At 37.2% G+C, this 16,386-nt stretch overlaps 1 protein-coding gene across 7 annotated transcripts; it reads left to right on the top strand.

The window, feature by feature from the left end:
• Window positions 1–263: 263 nt before the first annotated feature.
• On the top strand, window positions 264–15,718 carry Slik (Sterile20-like kinase). Of its 7 annotated transcripts, none has more exons than XR_014424766.1 (13): window positions 264–582; window positions 2,807–3,427; window positions 3,520–3,684; window positions 3,834–4,032; window positions 4,153–4,283; window positions 4,372–4,695; window positions 6,581–6,665; window positions 6,746–6,909; window positions 7,001–7,518; window positions 7,598–8,124; window positions 8,213–10,479; window positions 10,984–13,160; window positions 13,424–13,560. XR_014424766.1 is itself a non-coding variant. In XM_083031822.1 (13 exons), exons 2-13 carry the CDS (start codon window positions 3,269–3,271, stop codon window positions 13,429–13,431), a joined length of 4,632 nt encoding a protein of 1,543 aa, XP_082887948.1. In that variant the 5' UTR covers window positions 264–582; window positions 2,807–3,268; the 3' UTR covers window positions 13,432–13,561. The 7 variants fall into 7 exon arrangements, 2 of the variants coding, with proteins under 2 accessions (XP_082887948.1, XP_082887946.1); XM_083031822.1 differs by having other exon boundaries at window positions 10,984–11,068; window positions 13,424–13,561; XR_014424770.1 differs by lacking the exon at window positions 264–582 and adding an exon at window positions 927–973.
• Window positions 15,719–16,386: the final 668 nt, after the last annotated feature.

The raw sequence follows: 16,386 nt of genomic DNA, 5'->3' as shown, positions 1-16,386 counted from the left end.
TTGCTCCGATTGGTTCAAAACAGAATTGCATTCTAGTGACTTTCGGACTAGTAACTTATCAAAGTTGGCGATACTGAGATGCATCGGCAAAGGACAAGATGGCGGCGGTGCCTGCCACGTCCGGAGAGAATTCCGACAGGGCCCGGGCCCCGCGACGTACCTGTCACGGCCCTGGCCGGCCGCGATACGTCACTTCCAGGCGTGGTGGAGCGGCGTCTCGCGCGTGCGCGCGCATGTGTATGCGCGCGCGAGCTGCGCGCACAGTCACGCAGCGTGTTGGTGAGAGAGCGGTGTCGAAAATGGCCGTGCGTATCTTCGCCGCAGAGTTTACCGATCCTCGCGAGTGATAGGACAGCTCCGCGTGTCGCGAAACAGGGAAACGCATAATCGCAAATGGTGCGTCGTTCTCTCTTTCCCCGGGAAGGACGGATCCCGTGAACCGAGACGCGCGGCCGGACGTCGACCAGAAAGCGGCTACATTCCGGTGGATTTTGTGCAGCGCGAAGGGTGAGGAGGAGGAGGAGGAGGAAAGCGGTGTCGTGTCCAGGAGCTCCAGGCTATCGCTTTATCGCGCGGAACGAGGTAAGCGAGACGTTCTGTCTCTCGACTGTCATCGTCGTCATCGTCGTCCTTGTCGTCCCCGCCCTAGAGGCTCGCTGACATGCGGCATCGTCGTCGTCGGGGCGAAGTCGAGCCTCGTTCACTCTCTCTCTTGCTAGGTGCATCGAGTGGTCCCCCGTTTCTCTCTCTTTCTTTCTTTCTTTCTTTCTTTCTCTCTCTCTCTCTCTCCCCCCCCCCTCTCTCTCCAACTGCACTTTTCTACACTTTGTGCGTTCAAAATGAGATTACCTACGTATATATTCGTATTTTGGAGAGAAGGGGGATTATATAGGTAGGTAGGTAGACAGATAGGTAGGTAGGTGGACAGGTAGGCACGGAGAAGGTGTAGCTGCGAAAAAGAAGAAAAAAATCCGTAGGTTTTATTCGCGCAAGATTGTGACGACAGAGACGTCATATAGTTTCGCGACGCAATCCTGTCTCTCGCCAACGTCGTCGTCGCCGAGACGATCTCTTGCTCTTGTCAACCGATTTTCCAGTCGTGTGCGTGTTCCGGGGCGTGTTCGTTCGTGAACGTAGACTCGGGATTTTCGAAAATCTGGAGCCGAAGAACGAGCGTCAATCGCCAAGTTCGGTGACAGACGTGACCTAAGGTTACTTGTCAAAATTGTGTCAACCCCGCGTGACCGAGCGTCAACACCTGTCGACGACTTGGACTTTCCATCTCTCTCTCTCTCTCTCTCTCTCTCTCTCTCTCTCTCTCACACACACACACACACACACACACTCTCTCTCTCTCTCTCTCTCTCTCACACACACACACACACACACACACTCTCTCTCTCTCTCTCTCTCTCTCTCACACACACACACACACTCTCTCTCGCTCTCTCACACACACACACACTCTCTCTCTCTCTCTCTCTCTCTCTCTCTCTCTCTCTCGCTCTCTCGCTCTCTCTCCTTCTCGCTGGTCATCGCTCGCGCTGTTCGTTCATACGCGCGATTTCTCGTTTTCTTATCGTTCGTTACGCTGCGACGAGCCCGCGGATCTCGCGTTTCGCGAGATGCAATGCAAATGACGAGGGGGCTGAAGGGGGGCCGGGCGTTATCGGGAGCGACGACAACGACGATTACGACGGATCGTATTCGACGCGCTAAAGAGGATTATCGTCGAAGCAGGACGCATCTCCGCTGGACGTTATGTGTGCGCTTTTCCACGTACTGGTGTGCATTACTCGAGGGGGGTCGCTCCCCTTTCCCCCTTTCCCCCGCCGCAACGGTATTCCGCCGGAGTATTAACGCCTAATCGAATTTTCCGATTCCCCGACGTGGGGGACGATCGGGAAACGTTTTGCAAGTCCTGCCCACGCGAAATGCATTTACGATTAAGGAGATGTTCTGCAATCGTTCGTTGTTGCGTTGTGTATTTTTTTTTATCTTCTTCCTCTCGAATGGAAACGTCAAGTCGCGAAAAAGTGTGAAATATGTTGGCGTCTCGTCATTGCGCATTTTTTTTTTTTGAAAAATCTAATTGCGTGATTTCCTCCATTCGCATAGGAGACCGGAATGTAGAGATAAATTACTGATCTGAAAAAAAAAAGATTGTCAATTTAAAATAGTAAAAATTTAAATTCTTAAATAACGCTATTGTGTAAAATTACTGGAGAATTGTGTTCCTTTATATCTGTATGTTGACAATACCCACTTCATCACAGATAGTAATTTTTTTGAGCTTATCAATGATATCTGAGTATTCTCTAGTTCTGCTTATCTTCCATCATTTATAACGTGAGTGTATAAAATATATTTCTCGTACAATAGATTGTTCCTTTAAAGAATTTTAAACTCTTCTTGTTATACAACTTTGTATGTGCAGCATGTGATTTCCAGTTCTAAAGCAATATAAAGAGAGAAAGAGAGAGAGAGAGAGAGAGAGATAGAGAGATCTTATGGCTGGAATGTTGTTCTACTGACTATGTCCTAGTTTTCTCCATCACTGGAATTTCTACAATATTCACTATTTTCAGATTGCTAGAAACACAAAAATGATAAATATATTTTTGTTATGCGTTATATTAAAAATATGCTTTTTTTAACAATTTAATATATTAAATATATAAAGAATATATGACTTTAAAATTAAATCAAATACCAAATTACATTAACAAGACGAATCAAGATAAAATCGACATTGCGCAAGCAAAAAGATGATTGGTGAAGTAATGTATTATATTTTCTGTTCCAGAACACTTGATATCTATATACACTGTGTATATAATTAAAGAAGAGCAATGGGTCGCACTCGTCTTATCTGTACTCGAAGCAGTTTCAGCACGACAGTAACCAATTAAGAAGTGTGGTTTAGAATTTATAAAAATGCGGGAGTGGTGTGGCAGGATCCCTTGGTATCCAGCAGGGATCTGAAACAAATATTTGTGTTTAAAGAACTCTTGATACAATAGATATTAAAATAATATGTGGACTGTATAAAGCTAATACATTGTTTTAAATGTACCGCTTATTACAGCACTGAGAAATAATAGTTACTGAGCTCTTTTGAGCAAAATAACATTTTACGAATTTAATACGCAGTTATTAGTAGCTACATTTTGTACAGTTGAGGAGTATTTGGAAGAGCGTGTTTAAATTGTAATAATAGTCTGGTTTGAGTGTATTTACAAATATATCAAACTCTGTAACTGCCAAAATGTCATTCTTATCGAATCTGAAGAAAGCATTCCACTTCGGTGGCAATGATGCAAAGAAGAAGAAGCTGTACAACAACATTAAAATGGACTGTAATCCGGAGGAGTTTTGGGAAATGGTGGGTGAACTAGGCGATGGTGCATTTGGCAAAGTTTATAAGGTAATATCGCGTAAAGGAATTCTAGTCATATTAAGTGCAGTTATTCTATTTAGTCTAATATATTCTTAAACGATTGTTACTGTTTACTGTAGGCACAGCACAGGCAGTCCAATCAACTTGCCGCTGCAAAAATGTGCGCGTTAGAGGGAGAAGATGAACTTAGCGATTTTATGATCGAGATAGATATTTTGTCAGAATGCAAACATCCCAATATTGTTGAATTACATGAAGCCTATTTTATTGAGGGAAAATTATGGGTATGTTATATTATTATTTCTTTTTTGTTTTTATAAATGTGTTTTTAGTACTCATAATAGAAGTTAATAAATTGAATAATTATTATTATGATGTAATTAAATGATAACTATGAAATGGAAAATAAAAAGAAGAAACATTTTTTATATAGATGTTAATCGAGTATTGCGATGGCGGTGCTGTGGATTCTATAATGGTCGAGCTGGAAAAAGCGCTGACTGAAATGCAAATAGCATACATTTGTCAGCATATGACTAAAGGTCTTATTTTCTTACACAAATCCAAAGTTATACACAGGGATTTAAAGGCGGGGAATGTTTTACTTACTATAGCAGGAGGTGTTAAATTAGGTAAATGCCTCAACTTTAGTAAATATCTTTAATAATATATCTCTGCTATACATACTGCTGTTGTTACTGCTGCGTAAACATAATATAACATATAATAAGAATTTTTATCTTTGATTGTAGCTGATTTTGGAGTATCTGCAAAGAACAAGTATACTTTACAGAAGCACGATACGTTTATTGGCACACCTTATTGGATGGCACCCGAGGTTGTCTTATGTGAAACATTTAGAGATAATCCCTACGACTTCAAAGCAAGTGATACTCTTATATATTAGTATACTTTTTGATTCTTCATTCTAATTTCAACCTATAAACATGACGTTTCTTTCGATTGTTTAGGTGGACATCTGGTCTCTTGGTATAACTCTGATAGAGTTTGCACAAATGGAGCCACCGAACCACGAAATGTCGCCGATGCGAGTGCTACTTAAAATACAGAAAAGCGATCCGCCGAAACTGGATCAGCCCGGGAAATGGAGTAAGGAATTTAATGATTTTATTGCTAAAGCACTTATAAAGGACCCGACCACACGACCTACAGCTGACGATTTGTTAAAACATCCGTTCATAAGCCGAAATTTAGATCCAAAGCCTGTCAGGGATTTGTTACTTGAATATAAGGCGGATGTTGTCGAAGAGGAACTCGTAGACGAGGAAGCGGAGGTAGGTTTTACTTCTTACCATGTATTTTACTTTAAATTCTTTATGTACATGTTAATTATGCAGATCATACATCAATGAAACTAAATTTGATTAGTGATAAATTAATTATAAATGTATAGAATTGAATATAAATATACACATGAATATATTTATGTTCAAAAAATAACAAATTGACTTCACAAATACTCGATTACATAAATTAAAATTTAACACGTTTATCATATACAAAAAAGAAGAAATATTTTATAATATTTTTCACGCATATCTTAATTTATATCATAGTTGCATTAAAATTGCATAAACTGTATATATATTTTGATATCAAAACTTCAATTTCCACATGTAAAAAGAAAATTATTCTAGTACAAGAAGGGTTCGCAAATCCAATAACAGATATTCATTTCTTTATAATTTAAATAGTTATGCATTGAGTTTCTGACAGTGCAAAATTAACATGTATTACACTATGTTACATGCTTCCGTTATTATAGAAGGCCAAAAAAACGAAAAAACACAGAGAACAATATCAGCGAATTGGTAAGCTGCTTCTGAGTGAAGCATATATGTCTCGAATTATAAAATGGGATAAAAATTGTTAAAAATTGTTAAAATGTGTTGATCAGATATTGTGTCGATTAGAACCACTATTCCCCATTAATTTCTAAAAAATTAAAAGCATATTTTATAGCTTGATGGTTTATAAATTATAAATTCTTGAATATGAGATGAGAATATGAAATTCTTGATATGAAATTGTTTGTATTTATATGTGATTGATATGCATGATGTGTGCAATCATCTTAATTAAATATATAAATATTGCAGTAATAATTAATGCATGCATTTAAAATTTAAATTAATTTTGTTAATAATTTTGATGTGTTATAAATTTTATTTCTCTCTTCAATCATGAGGAATAAGGAAAGTGGTTAAAAGTGTCTGTAGAATAATATCAATAATAGAACATCCTCTATATGTATAAAATATATATTGGCGTGATCAGGATGAATGTATTTGTGATAATTGTAATTACTTTGGCTGTGCATGCGGTTCTCCTGGCCCTCGCCAGTCTCATTACCCCAATATATGTCAGGTTAGTAGTTTGCGCTGTCATACATTTGTGCGCTAACAGGTTCGATTAATCCTGAGACTTGAGAGCTACATAATATACACAATCAAAACGATATGCGCTAATACATAATATAAAAATTAAAAATATTTTACACGACGATTTTTCATGTTATAAGTTTTCTTCTGAAACTATTGAAACATATAATATATAACTATTAAATATATAAGATAGTAATTTTTTGGTGATGTTTCATTATGGAATAAATGAGGTGAAAGTTCCAAATAGTACTATAGATAAAATATAAAATATTTACTTTCCAATAATCTCATTTTAATATTTTTACATATGGTTTAATAAGAAGAATTTGTATAAGGAAAAATATAAGGTTTTATTTTCAAAAATGAGAGAGAGGTTGTTTATATTGGTGGATTTGGCAATTTTATTTATTCTATAAAAGATTTTATACAACTTTAATATACTAAAAAAAAATTTTGTGTTTTATCATAGTTTCTATAAGAAAGCAGCTTATAATTTACATGAACCATCCTACGATATGTATAGCATGAGATAATATTTTGTATCTTTGTTTTTTTAACGCTCTATTATAATTTTTATATCACAAAGTGACAAATTATAATTTGTAATTTGTGGCATTGATTTAAATTTTTATCTGTGTATCTAGTTATATATACATGTTACTTTTAGTACCTCATCAGTAGTGATGGAAATTAAATGATTAAAAATTGAAAGATATTTTTTTTCTATTTTATTTGTTATATTTGCGTATAAGTAACGTGTACGTTAATGTTTCAGGAGCAGCGCACGTCTCAGCTTCCTCTGGAGCTGGATCAAATTACAAATGACTCCGCTTCTACGCGTCTTGATGCTGAAATTAAAAGTGAATATTTTACCAAATTTTACCTCATATAATGGCTACAACGATTATAAAATATACTAATCGTGTTCTTTGTTTTCTAGTCGCTGATAAAGAAAATATCGTGGCATTGCCTGCGCCTGTGAAGAAAGAGGAAAGTAATAAACGCGAGATCAACCGGGATGGTGAGAAGGAGGACAAGAATAAGAGATTACGTAAGGCTGAATCCAAAGAGAACATACAGCCCCCATCTGCCGAGAGAAAGCAGGTATTTTGGCATAATTGAAATAATAGTTTATTGTGTGCTCCTGCATTTGAAGAACGAATGTTAATATCGCGTATAAATTATTTGTGTTCAGGCACCCAAGCCGCCAAATGAAACAAGCGAGCGTAGATTATCTCGAGATAAAGGACCGGCGCCTCCACCACCACCTATGCGTCAAGAGAGCGAAGAAAAGAAGAAGAAGGACGTCGAAGAAAGAGAGAGCAAAGACGTCGAGAAGATCGTGAACTTAGAAGGGAAACAGAAATCTGTCGAAGATAAATCGCAAATTAATAAGCTGCCGCAAAATGAAAAGATGGTGGATCAGCAAGTGACAAACGTTAAAGAACAAAGAAATTTGGAGACTGAAGATCGGCAAAATGAATTGGATGATTCCGGGAAGATAAAGAAAACTGAAAATGAAGATAATGTTAAACTGTTCGATAAAATAAGAAGATTTGAAAATCAACAGAAATTAATAAACAGCAAATCGAGTCCTTCGAAAAAGCAATTGGGAGTAAATGAGAAACGCAAATCGGCACCTGTAAAGCCAGAAATGATTGAAGATTTGTCGAAAATAATATATAAGCAATCATCTTTAGAGGATAAGGATAGGTAAGTATTTTTCATTTAGTTATTTATTTTTCATTGATAGCGCGCATTGATTTTATCGTAAAATAATTTTTCAATTTAGGATGAAAAATAAACTACTATCCGTTGATGACGTAACGAATTACGATCTGCAATCTCGAGAGAAAGAGGAGTACAAGAGTTTAGAAGAGAAGCGAAAATCCGTCGGAGAGAAACTGAACGCTGTATTGGAGAAGCGATTGTTCATGGATTCTGGAAAAAGAATAAGCGACGGTTCTATGCGTACATCGACCGTCGCATCGACGGTCCTAAAAGAGAAGAATAACGTTAAGGCTAATTCCACAGAGGATATTAAGACACAGTTTGGCCTAACAAAGACTGAGAATGCGGCTGTGAAAAGTCGCAGCGCTGGATCGTCCAGAAACGATTCTCTGGAAAGCTTCTCGGACGAGTTACACGTTAAGGTGGATGATAATAGGACAGAACACGATCGAAAGGACGCGGTGAGCGACGATAAGGGTCTGGACAAACAAGATTCGGGAATTAACGTGTCGGTAATTACGTCGACGCCGCTAAAAAGTAGAAGCAGTTCGAGAAGAAGCAGCGGAGACAATATAGTCGTTATTACTGGTAAAAATTGAATAACGTATTAATTCCGAATAAATAAATGTATCTTTACCTTTTCTCTACTTACGTTACATTATTACTCACGTTGCAGGAAAAACTCAACCCGAGCAAGAAGTACGCTTAAACACTTCGACTGTCCGTATTACTGCCGACTCGCCGGACATGTCGAATAGTCTAGCGAGTAACATAAGTCAGGTTACCGTCGTGACGACGCATCCGCCTGTGCTGGTAGACGCACCTTCGACGACGACAACGACGACGACGATGACGACGACGACGCCTCTTCCGCGTCGCACTTCGCCGACGTCGGAGGTAGTTATCGTTGCTAACGAAATGAACAAGACTCAGGTGAATGACAATTCCATTGTCGACGATGACGCATTTCCTAGTCTGGATAGTCTGGAATATACGTCGCAGGAACAGCCTATCGTACTTACCGACGTGTCTAAGAGGATTGGTAAAAAATTAGATGAATCGGAGGTGATTATAGTGAGCCCAATTGTGGATGAGTTACAGGATACCAGTCACGTCTCCGTAGTTACGGTGGGCGATGATAAGGAACAAGTGAAGGACTCTTCGATATCCAAGAAGCACAATGTTATTCGTACCGGTTCGTCTCACAGCGATCTGAGCTCGAACGAGAGATCGAGCTTGAGGAGCGACAGCGGAGACGAGAGTGGCAAAGTGATGGTCGCTGGTACGACTACAGAGCATCCGGATGTGGATGATTACGAGAGAAACGGAGCGAAGAAGATGAACGGATTGATAAAGAACGAGATCATGCCGCATCACGCCGATGATAGAATCGTGAAGATGGTTAAGCCGAAGGAGATCAACGTCAAAAGTTTCGGCAAGGAGAAACGAGTCTCTCCGGACAGTTTCGAGGGTTCCAGGTCCCAGAGCGATTCTAGTTCCATTAGATCGCACACACCGAGTAAGAGTATCGATCGCTCTGACGCCGAATCTATCTCGACGACGATCAGTCAGGACAGCAGGGAATCGAATAAGGAAAATCGTTTGAATCAAGTCCAGCACACGGAGGTGCTTGACGAGGAGGTCGTTCTACGCCGTAAACCCGATTACAATCGCGAGATATCTCGACCGACCAGGACGAAGGAGGACATACAGATGATGAATCTGAAAAAGAAGACGAGAAAGCGTACGAGAAAGTTCGAGATCGACGGTGTCGTGGTGACAACGACGACTTCGAAGGTGATATACGGCGACGATGAGAACGGCAAGGTGTACGACGATCAGATATTCAGGAAGCAAGAGCTGCGAGAATTGAAGATGCTGCAGAAGATGGAGCAGAAACAATTCCAGGACTTGGCACAGAAAGCTCAGTTTAACAAGGATCAGCAGGAGAAGCGGTTCGAGCAGGAACGGCAACTCTTGGAACGTAACGCTGAAGCGGATCTGGAAGCCCTCGCCAGACAACAGAGACAGCAGATCGAGCGGGCCGAGGCGCAGCAGGAGGTCGATCTGCGACTGGCGTCCAAGAAAATTCGTGGCGAGCAAGAGAGGGAACTTAAGCAGTTCCGAGAGGGCCTGAAACAAGAATTAAGATTATTGAAGCAAGAGATAGACTTGATGCCAAAGGACAAGCGGAAGAATGCGTTTAAGATACGGAAGGAGAAGCTCGAGGCGGAACACGAAGAGCGAGAAAAGTTCTTCTTGGAGAAGCTCAATGAGAGTCACGAGATGTCGTTGAGGCGATTGTCGGATAGTCACCGCGAGAAGATCGCGTTGATGGAGCGGCAATTTTTGCAGCAGAAGCAACAATTGATGCGCGGCAGAGAGGCGGCCATCTGGGAGCAGGAGGAAAGACAGATACACGAGCGGCAACAGTTGCTGAAGAAACAGCTCAAGGATATATTCTTCCTGCAGAGACATCAGATGCTCATACGGCACGAGAAGGAGCTGGAACAGATGAAGCGAATGAATCAGAGGAAGGAGGAAGAGTTGATCAAGCGGCAAACGGTGGAGCGTAGAAACCTGCCTAAGCGTATTCGCAACGAGATGAAGGCGCGCGAGATGATGTTCCGCGAATCGATGAGGATCTCGATGTCGTCCGTGCTCGCGCCTGATCCCGACGCCGAGCGGGAGAAGCTGAAGAAGTTCCAGGAGAACGAGAAGAAGAGATACAGAGCGGAGCAGCAGAGATTCGAACTGAAGCATTCCAGGCAGCTCGAGGAGGTGAGGGCTCAGAGCGACGCCACAATCAAGGAACTGGAGCAATTGCAAAACGAAAAGCGAAAGATGCTGATGGAGCACGAGACGTTGAAGTTGAAGGAGCAGGAGGAGGCTTACGGCAAGGAAATTCGTGAGTGGAAAGCGCAGCTTAAGCCCCGAAAGCAGGTAAATATCGGGCAAATCTTGGATAAACAGATTGTCCGTTTTATTTATCGATGTTTCTCTTGAATGGATAAATTGTGATCTTTGACAGCCTGGTAGTGTAATTGCTTTTAAATTTTCTACCGATTCAGCGATGTGCTTTACTTGAAAAAAAATTTTATTTTTTTATTTTACGCATCTGTAACAATGTGTGAGAATTTAAATTTATTCGAAAGGTCGGCGCAAACCGACGCAGTGTCGTAAAGTACCGAGGACACAAGCTCGATCGATTGATTGTTTCTTGTAATAAACACGTCCGCTTCTGCATCCAGCGTCGCTTTGCGCGGAGCTTTTGATCTGCATGACTAATCATTAATAAAATAAAATTCGCTGTAAATAATTAAAAGAAAGACGATTAAAAAAAAAGCGGGACGATATTAAAATTTGCACTCCGGTTAAAGTATTTAAACGCAACTTAAAGCATCGAACACTATAAGTCTGAAATAAGTCTTGATGTACCTGTTATAGAAGATAGAAGCTGATCTGGCGGCTGAAATGGAAGCATTGGAAAAGCTCTACCAAGACTATTTGCCTTCTTCGGGTCTTCTTAGTGGTCTCTCTTTTCCCTTTTTTGACTACTCTAAAACCGTAATTTCCGACACTTGGAAGAGATCTTCACGCTTACCGCGCTCCACTCCCACCTCTCCGTCTTTCACTATACCCAGGGTGTCGCTAAAAATTAGTGCTTCGGACGCGGGTACCTTCGCGTCGAACGGCACGCTCTCACGAAGTCACTCTAGACCGGACCTAGTGCCTTTTCGTAGATAGTATCTGTTCTAAATCATCCTCTTGTAATAATACGTTCATGTCGCATAAGGAAAGCGTATATATGCGTGTGCAAATCGACGTTTCTTCCCTTTGCGTCTTCTCAAAGACATAGAGTAACGTTTTTCATGTCCACGCATATGTAAATTTCCAAATCTTCCCAAGCTTTTGCGAATGGCAAGCTTCATTTCCGTGTGTTGTATGCATGCATTTGTACACATTAGTATATGTGTGTTGATATATCGTTGATCTAAAATAAAAAAGCTCGTATTAGTAAGGGAACATCCTTTAAGGCTCCTGGGTGCTCACCGCGGCCATATTGGAATCGTGACGTCAAAGGCGAGAAATAACACGTTGAGATTTCTTAGATGCCATTTCTAAATAAAAACATATTTGCATAAAATAACACTTAAGATCTCTTTAATACACTTCTAAAAAACGCCGAAAACTATTCTTTTCCCTTGACAGTCAATCAACAACCGTAAAATGATTGAGATATCAGACTTTGACATGCGGAATGACTGCGCATGTGCAAAGACCAGACGGCCCTCATAATATTACATTTTATAGCTGTTGATTGATTATAAAGGGAAAAGGATAGTTTTCGGCGTTTTTTAGAAGTGTATTAAAGAGATCTTAAGTGTTATTTTATGCAAATATGTTTTTATTTAGAAATGGCATCTAAAAATTTTTAGCGTGTTTTCTCGCCTCTGACGTCACGATTCCGACATGGTCGACAAGGTACCAGGAGCCTTAAATCGTCTAAATAATTTCGAGACGTGTCAAATATTTATTGCAACTTCATTCTTGTACAGCTTTCTTTCAAACGTTTATAAGATTTCATATTTATGTAACTTTCCTCTGAATAACCATGGAAAAATAATCTTTGCTTTACTCATTGGTGCTTTTAACAATAATGCCATAGATTTAGGTTCTAATTATTCTTATTGGTATCTTATTATTTATTATATCGATTGGTAGATGTATAGATTAGATGTAGTATATATACATATCTTTTATGTGTCAATTACAAAAAGTTATTAATATAACTTGAAAGATAAATAACTATATAGTTTTTGTATAAAATAACTTGCGAGACATATATTTTGAATGAAATCGAATAATATAATACGGCAGATTAATTTATTCTTCGTGAATTATGATTCCAAGATTAGAAAAAAAATATGCACAGTTACAGTTAGATCTTAATTTCTTGAGATCTATGTTTGTAAAATTTGAACGTGTGTAATCTGTGCATTAACATTCTTGATTCTTGTTTTCTTTCTCTCTATTTTTCTTTCATTTCCATTCAATTGTGCAATTTGTAGTTGATAAGAAAACAATCTGTTGATAAAAAGTGCTTGAAGGAAGGAAGAAGCACTATTAATAAATTTGTATCTAATAAGTATTAAAAGTTAAAAGTACAGATTTGAGCTAAAATTAACATGGGGGAATATTGATGAAAATAGAAATAGTATGAAAAGGATAGTACGACTCATGGTGTATATACATTTTTGGAATTATGTGTTAAAATTACATTTTGTACAACATTGTAACTTTGTCCATGTATTTCGATTTATAATCACACACATACATGTCGTAAATTATGTTGTGCTTTATTGTAAGCTTTAAATGGTTAAAATATCGAAATAACAGGGTAAGTGTGGTTACGTGTTAGAGTTAGGTGTAATGAGCGGTTTCCTTGATGGGTCCCATAACTATGATTGTTTAATAGCATATACACTCTATTTTTTGTATTACAGTCCTTACTTGAATAATATACATATATATGATCCTATAGAAAAATCCTAATGAAAAGTTAAAAAGAGATTCCACAAGTTTCGGATTTCAAAGCTGTGTACAAAGTGTTATGTCACAAGGTTAGTCCTATAATATTGTTGTAAAACATCGTTGGACCATGCTTCACACTCGTTTGCAGTGATTCTGTAAATATAAGATATTCGATTTTTGTTTCCGCACACATTCCCTTTTAGAGATTTAAACACTATCGTATACATATATATATTGCTAATTAAATAGACACAAGAAAGATTCTACATTCTATTATAATTATATATTTATATTATATTATTCTAATGCATATGAAAATCTCTCTTCTAATTGTCTTTCTTTCATATTACAGAAACTTGAAGAACTGTTTGCGTTACAACTGGAGGAACAGGAGGCGATTTATGGTCCTAGTGCGATACCGTTATGCTTGCCAGCTGATCTTCCCGACTTGACGCATCATACGACCGAATCTACGCGTAGTTCGTTGTCTTCCGTAAGCGAAGGCTGAAGCTGAAGATAGTGTTTCGAAATATATGAGAGAACGTGTATAAAATATTATACATGCGCGCGCGTGCATGATCTTAATATGTCAAACTGTGAAACTGAATAGTTAGTACGTTTCTGCATATCGACTATCATTATGATTCGTACATGTATATAATAACGCGATAATGCGTTCTGGAACTGAATAATTTCTATCTAGGTGCGGCTTTTGTTTATAATATTATGTATGTATATATATATATATACTCGTATATATATATATATATATATACTAAATATATATATATAAAATTGAGTCATCATGAGAACAGTTGTAATGTCTAAATATTTAAGTTTTTACACATTTATAATTCTTGGATATTGAAAAATTTAGTAACATTACTCATCGCGTAACTTGAATAAAATACTACATTTAATTGCAAAATTATCGAAATAAGTGTCGATTTTTTGCAATGATACAGAACTCCCGAAAAATTAAAGAGAAGTATTTTGTAAATTATCCCTAAACGAAAGCCAGTTTATACAATTTGATACTAGCAATATTTTATCTAAAAAATATATATATATAGCTGTATAGATTGTTATATAATTTATATATCACGATATAGCGATATACACATTGGTATACTTAAATTTATCCGCCCATACCTGATCTTGGAATCTTATCGCAACGTGAAAGACACTAACACTGAATATATAAAAAAAAGCATATTTTTCGTATGTATTATATAACGTGTAAAAGTTAACTCCGTTAACCGTCAGTTAACTGATGATAACTTTAAGGGAAGAGACTCTATCGTTGCGCATGTACGTATGTTTATAGAGAATGTGTAATAATTTTACAGTTATATACAATCCATAGATACGTGGAATGTATATTTTCTATATTAAAATAAGAGAGAGAACTATGTTCCCTATCAATTCGATTGGAGTATTCTGTCAGGGCGTATCAGAAATTTCTAATATTTGTTACATGTGATTATATAATAGCGATAAGAGAGAAAGAGAGAGAGAAAGTGCAGTATAAGGCCTAATACAGATCACCTGACTTGTTTGATCACGTTTTTGAGGTATTACATATACATAGAATTGCTGAATTATGTACATGATATAAATTCATGTAATAATGTTAAGCTGTAGTCACCATGTTCGATTATAGTTACGTTATTTATAAAAAAAAGTTTATAGTAGCAACGCGAGTATTCTACTTCAGACGAATATTTTAGTAAATATCCGTAAACTTAAATTACTTTGTTCCTTGAAATTCCACTATTTCTTTTTAATGTGGAAATTACACTTGAAATGATATCATGTAAATTGTTTAATCGTGATATTAACGCATGATATTTAATTGTCATTTAAAAAAATATCATACTATAAATATTTTATATCTTTATATAAAGTATATAAATTTTAATTTATATTATTTTCTGGAACATCTAAACATTTCCTGAAAATGATATAAGCCTGTTTCACGATAAAACTTTAGAAATATTTGTGAAAATGTCTCATACAAATTCTAAATACGATACTCCTTACGAGAAGAAATAATTAATTCCTGATTATATAAGGAACAAAGTAATCTGAGATTTTACATTGCACTAAAAATCAAAGGATAACACCAAATATATATACATTGTACGTTTGCATGGTTGTGTAGCCTGATGACATTCTTGAGAATCTCTCTCATAATGCATACTTAAAACGAGCATGCGTGGCTAATAATGCAAGCTGTAGATAATGAGTACTTGTATAAAAAGAAATATCTTTTTTTATTGTATAAATTGTGCCGCTACGACGTGGATCAGTTTTGCAATACAGGATGTCTCCAGCGTCGAATATAGCCTTCGACTCTTTTGATCATCCTTTTTTTTATTTTTAATTTTTTTTTATTAAAGATATCGAGATTATAGACTTGAATTTTAGTCTACAAAATATGTGGTCAAAGGAAAACGCGCGACAGAAATGAGACATTCTGCATATATGCAATTATTTGAGGAGTTTCGTGTATATAGAATTCTGATGAACCGCTTAAATATTAAGGAACTGTAATCTAGTATAAATACCATCGTGTTACAATGATCGATTAAGAAGCAGATTTCTTTTTCCTTCTTCAATAAATATATTGTGTATATCTCTTTTACGCCACGAGAAGATTGATTTCGCGAAACAATTACATCTTATTATTCCTATGCCACACATTGATCATATTAAACACTTATTAATATTAATTAACATTTCTTCATATTAATAACAAATATGAAAGAATTTGAATTCGTCATGTTAATTTATTTGTAAGAGTTTATTGAAAATACATAAATTTCAAAAACTTGGCACTCTTATTGAACACCATTAAAAATATTTTATATAAAAAGTGTTAAACTAATTTTTTAAATATCAGTTTTCAGAAATCAAAAGCTAAAAAAGAATAAAACACAAAGAATATTCAAATCTGTTAAGGCTCCTGGTACCTTGCCGACCATGTCGGAATCGTGACGTCAGAGGCGAGAAAACACGCTAAAATTTTTTAAATGCCATTTCTAAATAAAAACATATTTGCATAAAATAACACTTAAGATCTCTTTAAGACACTTCTAAAAAACGCCAAAAACTATCCTTTTCCCTTTATAATCCATAAACAGCTGTAAAATGTAATATTACGAGGCCCAGTCCGTCTGGTCTTTGCACATGCGCAGTCATTCCGCATGTCTCAAAGTCTGATATCTCGATCATTTTACGGTTGTTGATTGACTGTCAAAAGAAAAGAATAGTTTTCGGCGTTTTTTAGAAGTTTATTAAAGAGATCTTACG

This window comes from Prenolepis imparis, unplaced genomic scaffold, assembly GCF_030444845.1.
Source record: "Prenolepis imparis isolate NDT839.2.m4 unplaced genomic scaffold, iyPreImpa1.0 SCAF_2, whole genome shotgun sequence".
NCBI lineage: Eukaryota > Metazoa > Arthropoda > Insecta > Hymenoptera > Formicidae > Prenolepis > Prenolepis imparis.
The sequence above is the reverse complement of the archived record's forward strand: the minus strand, read 5'-3'. Positions and strand labels throughout refer to the sequence as shown.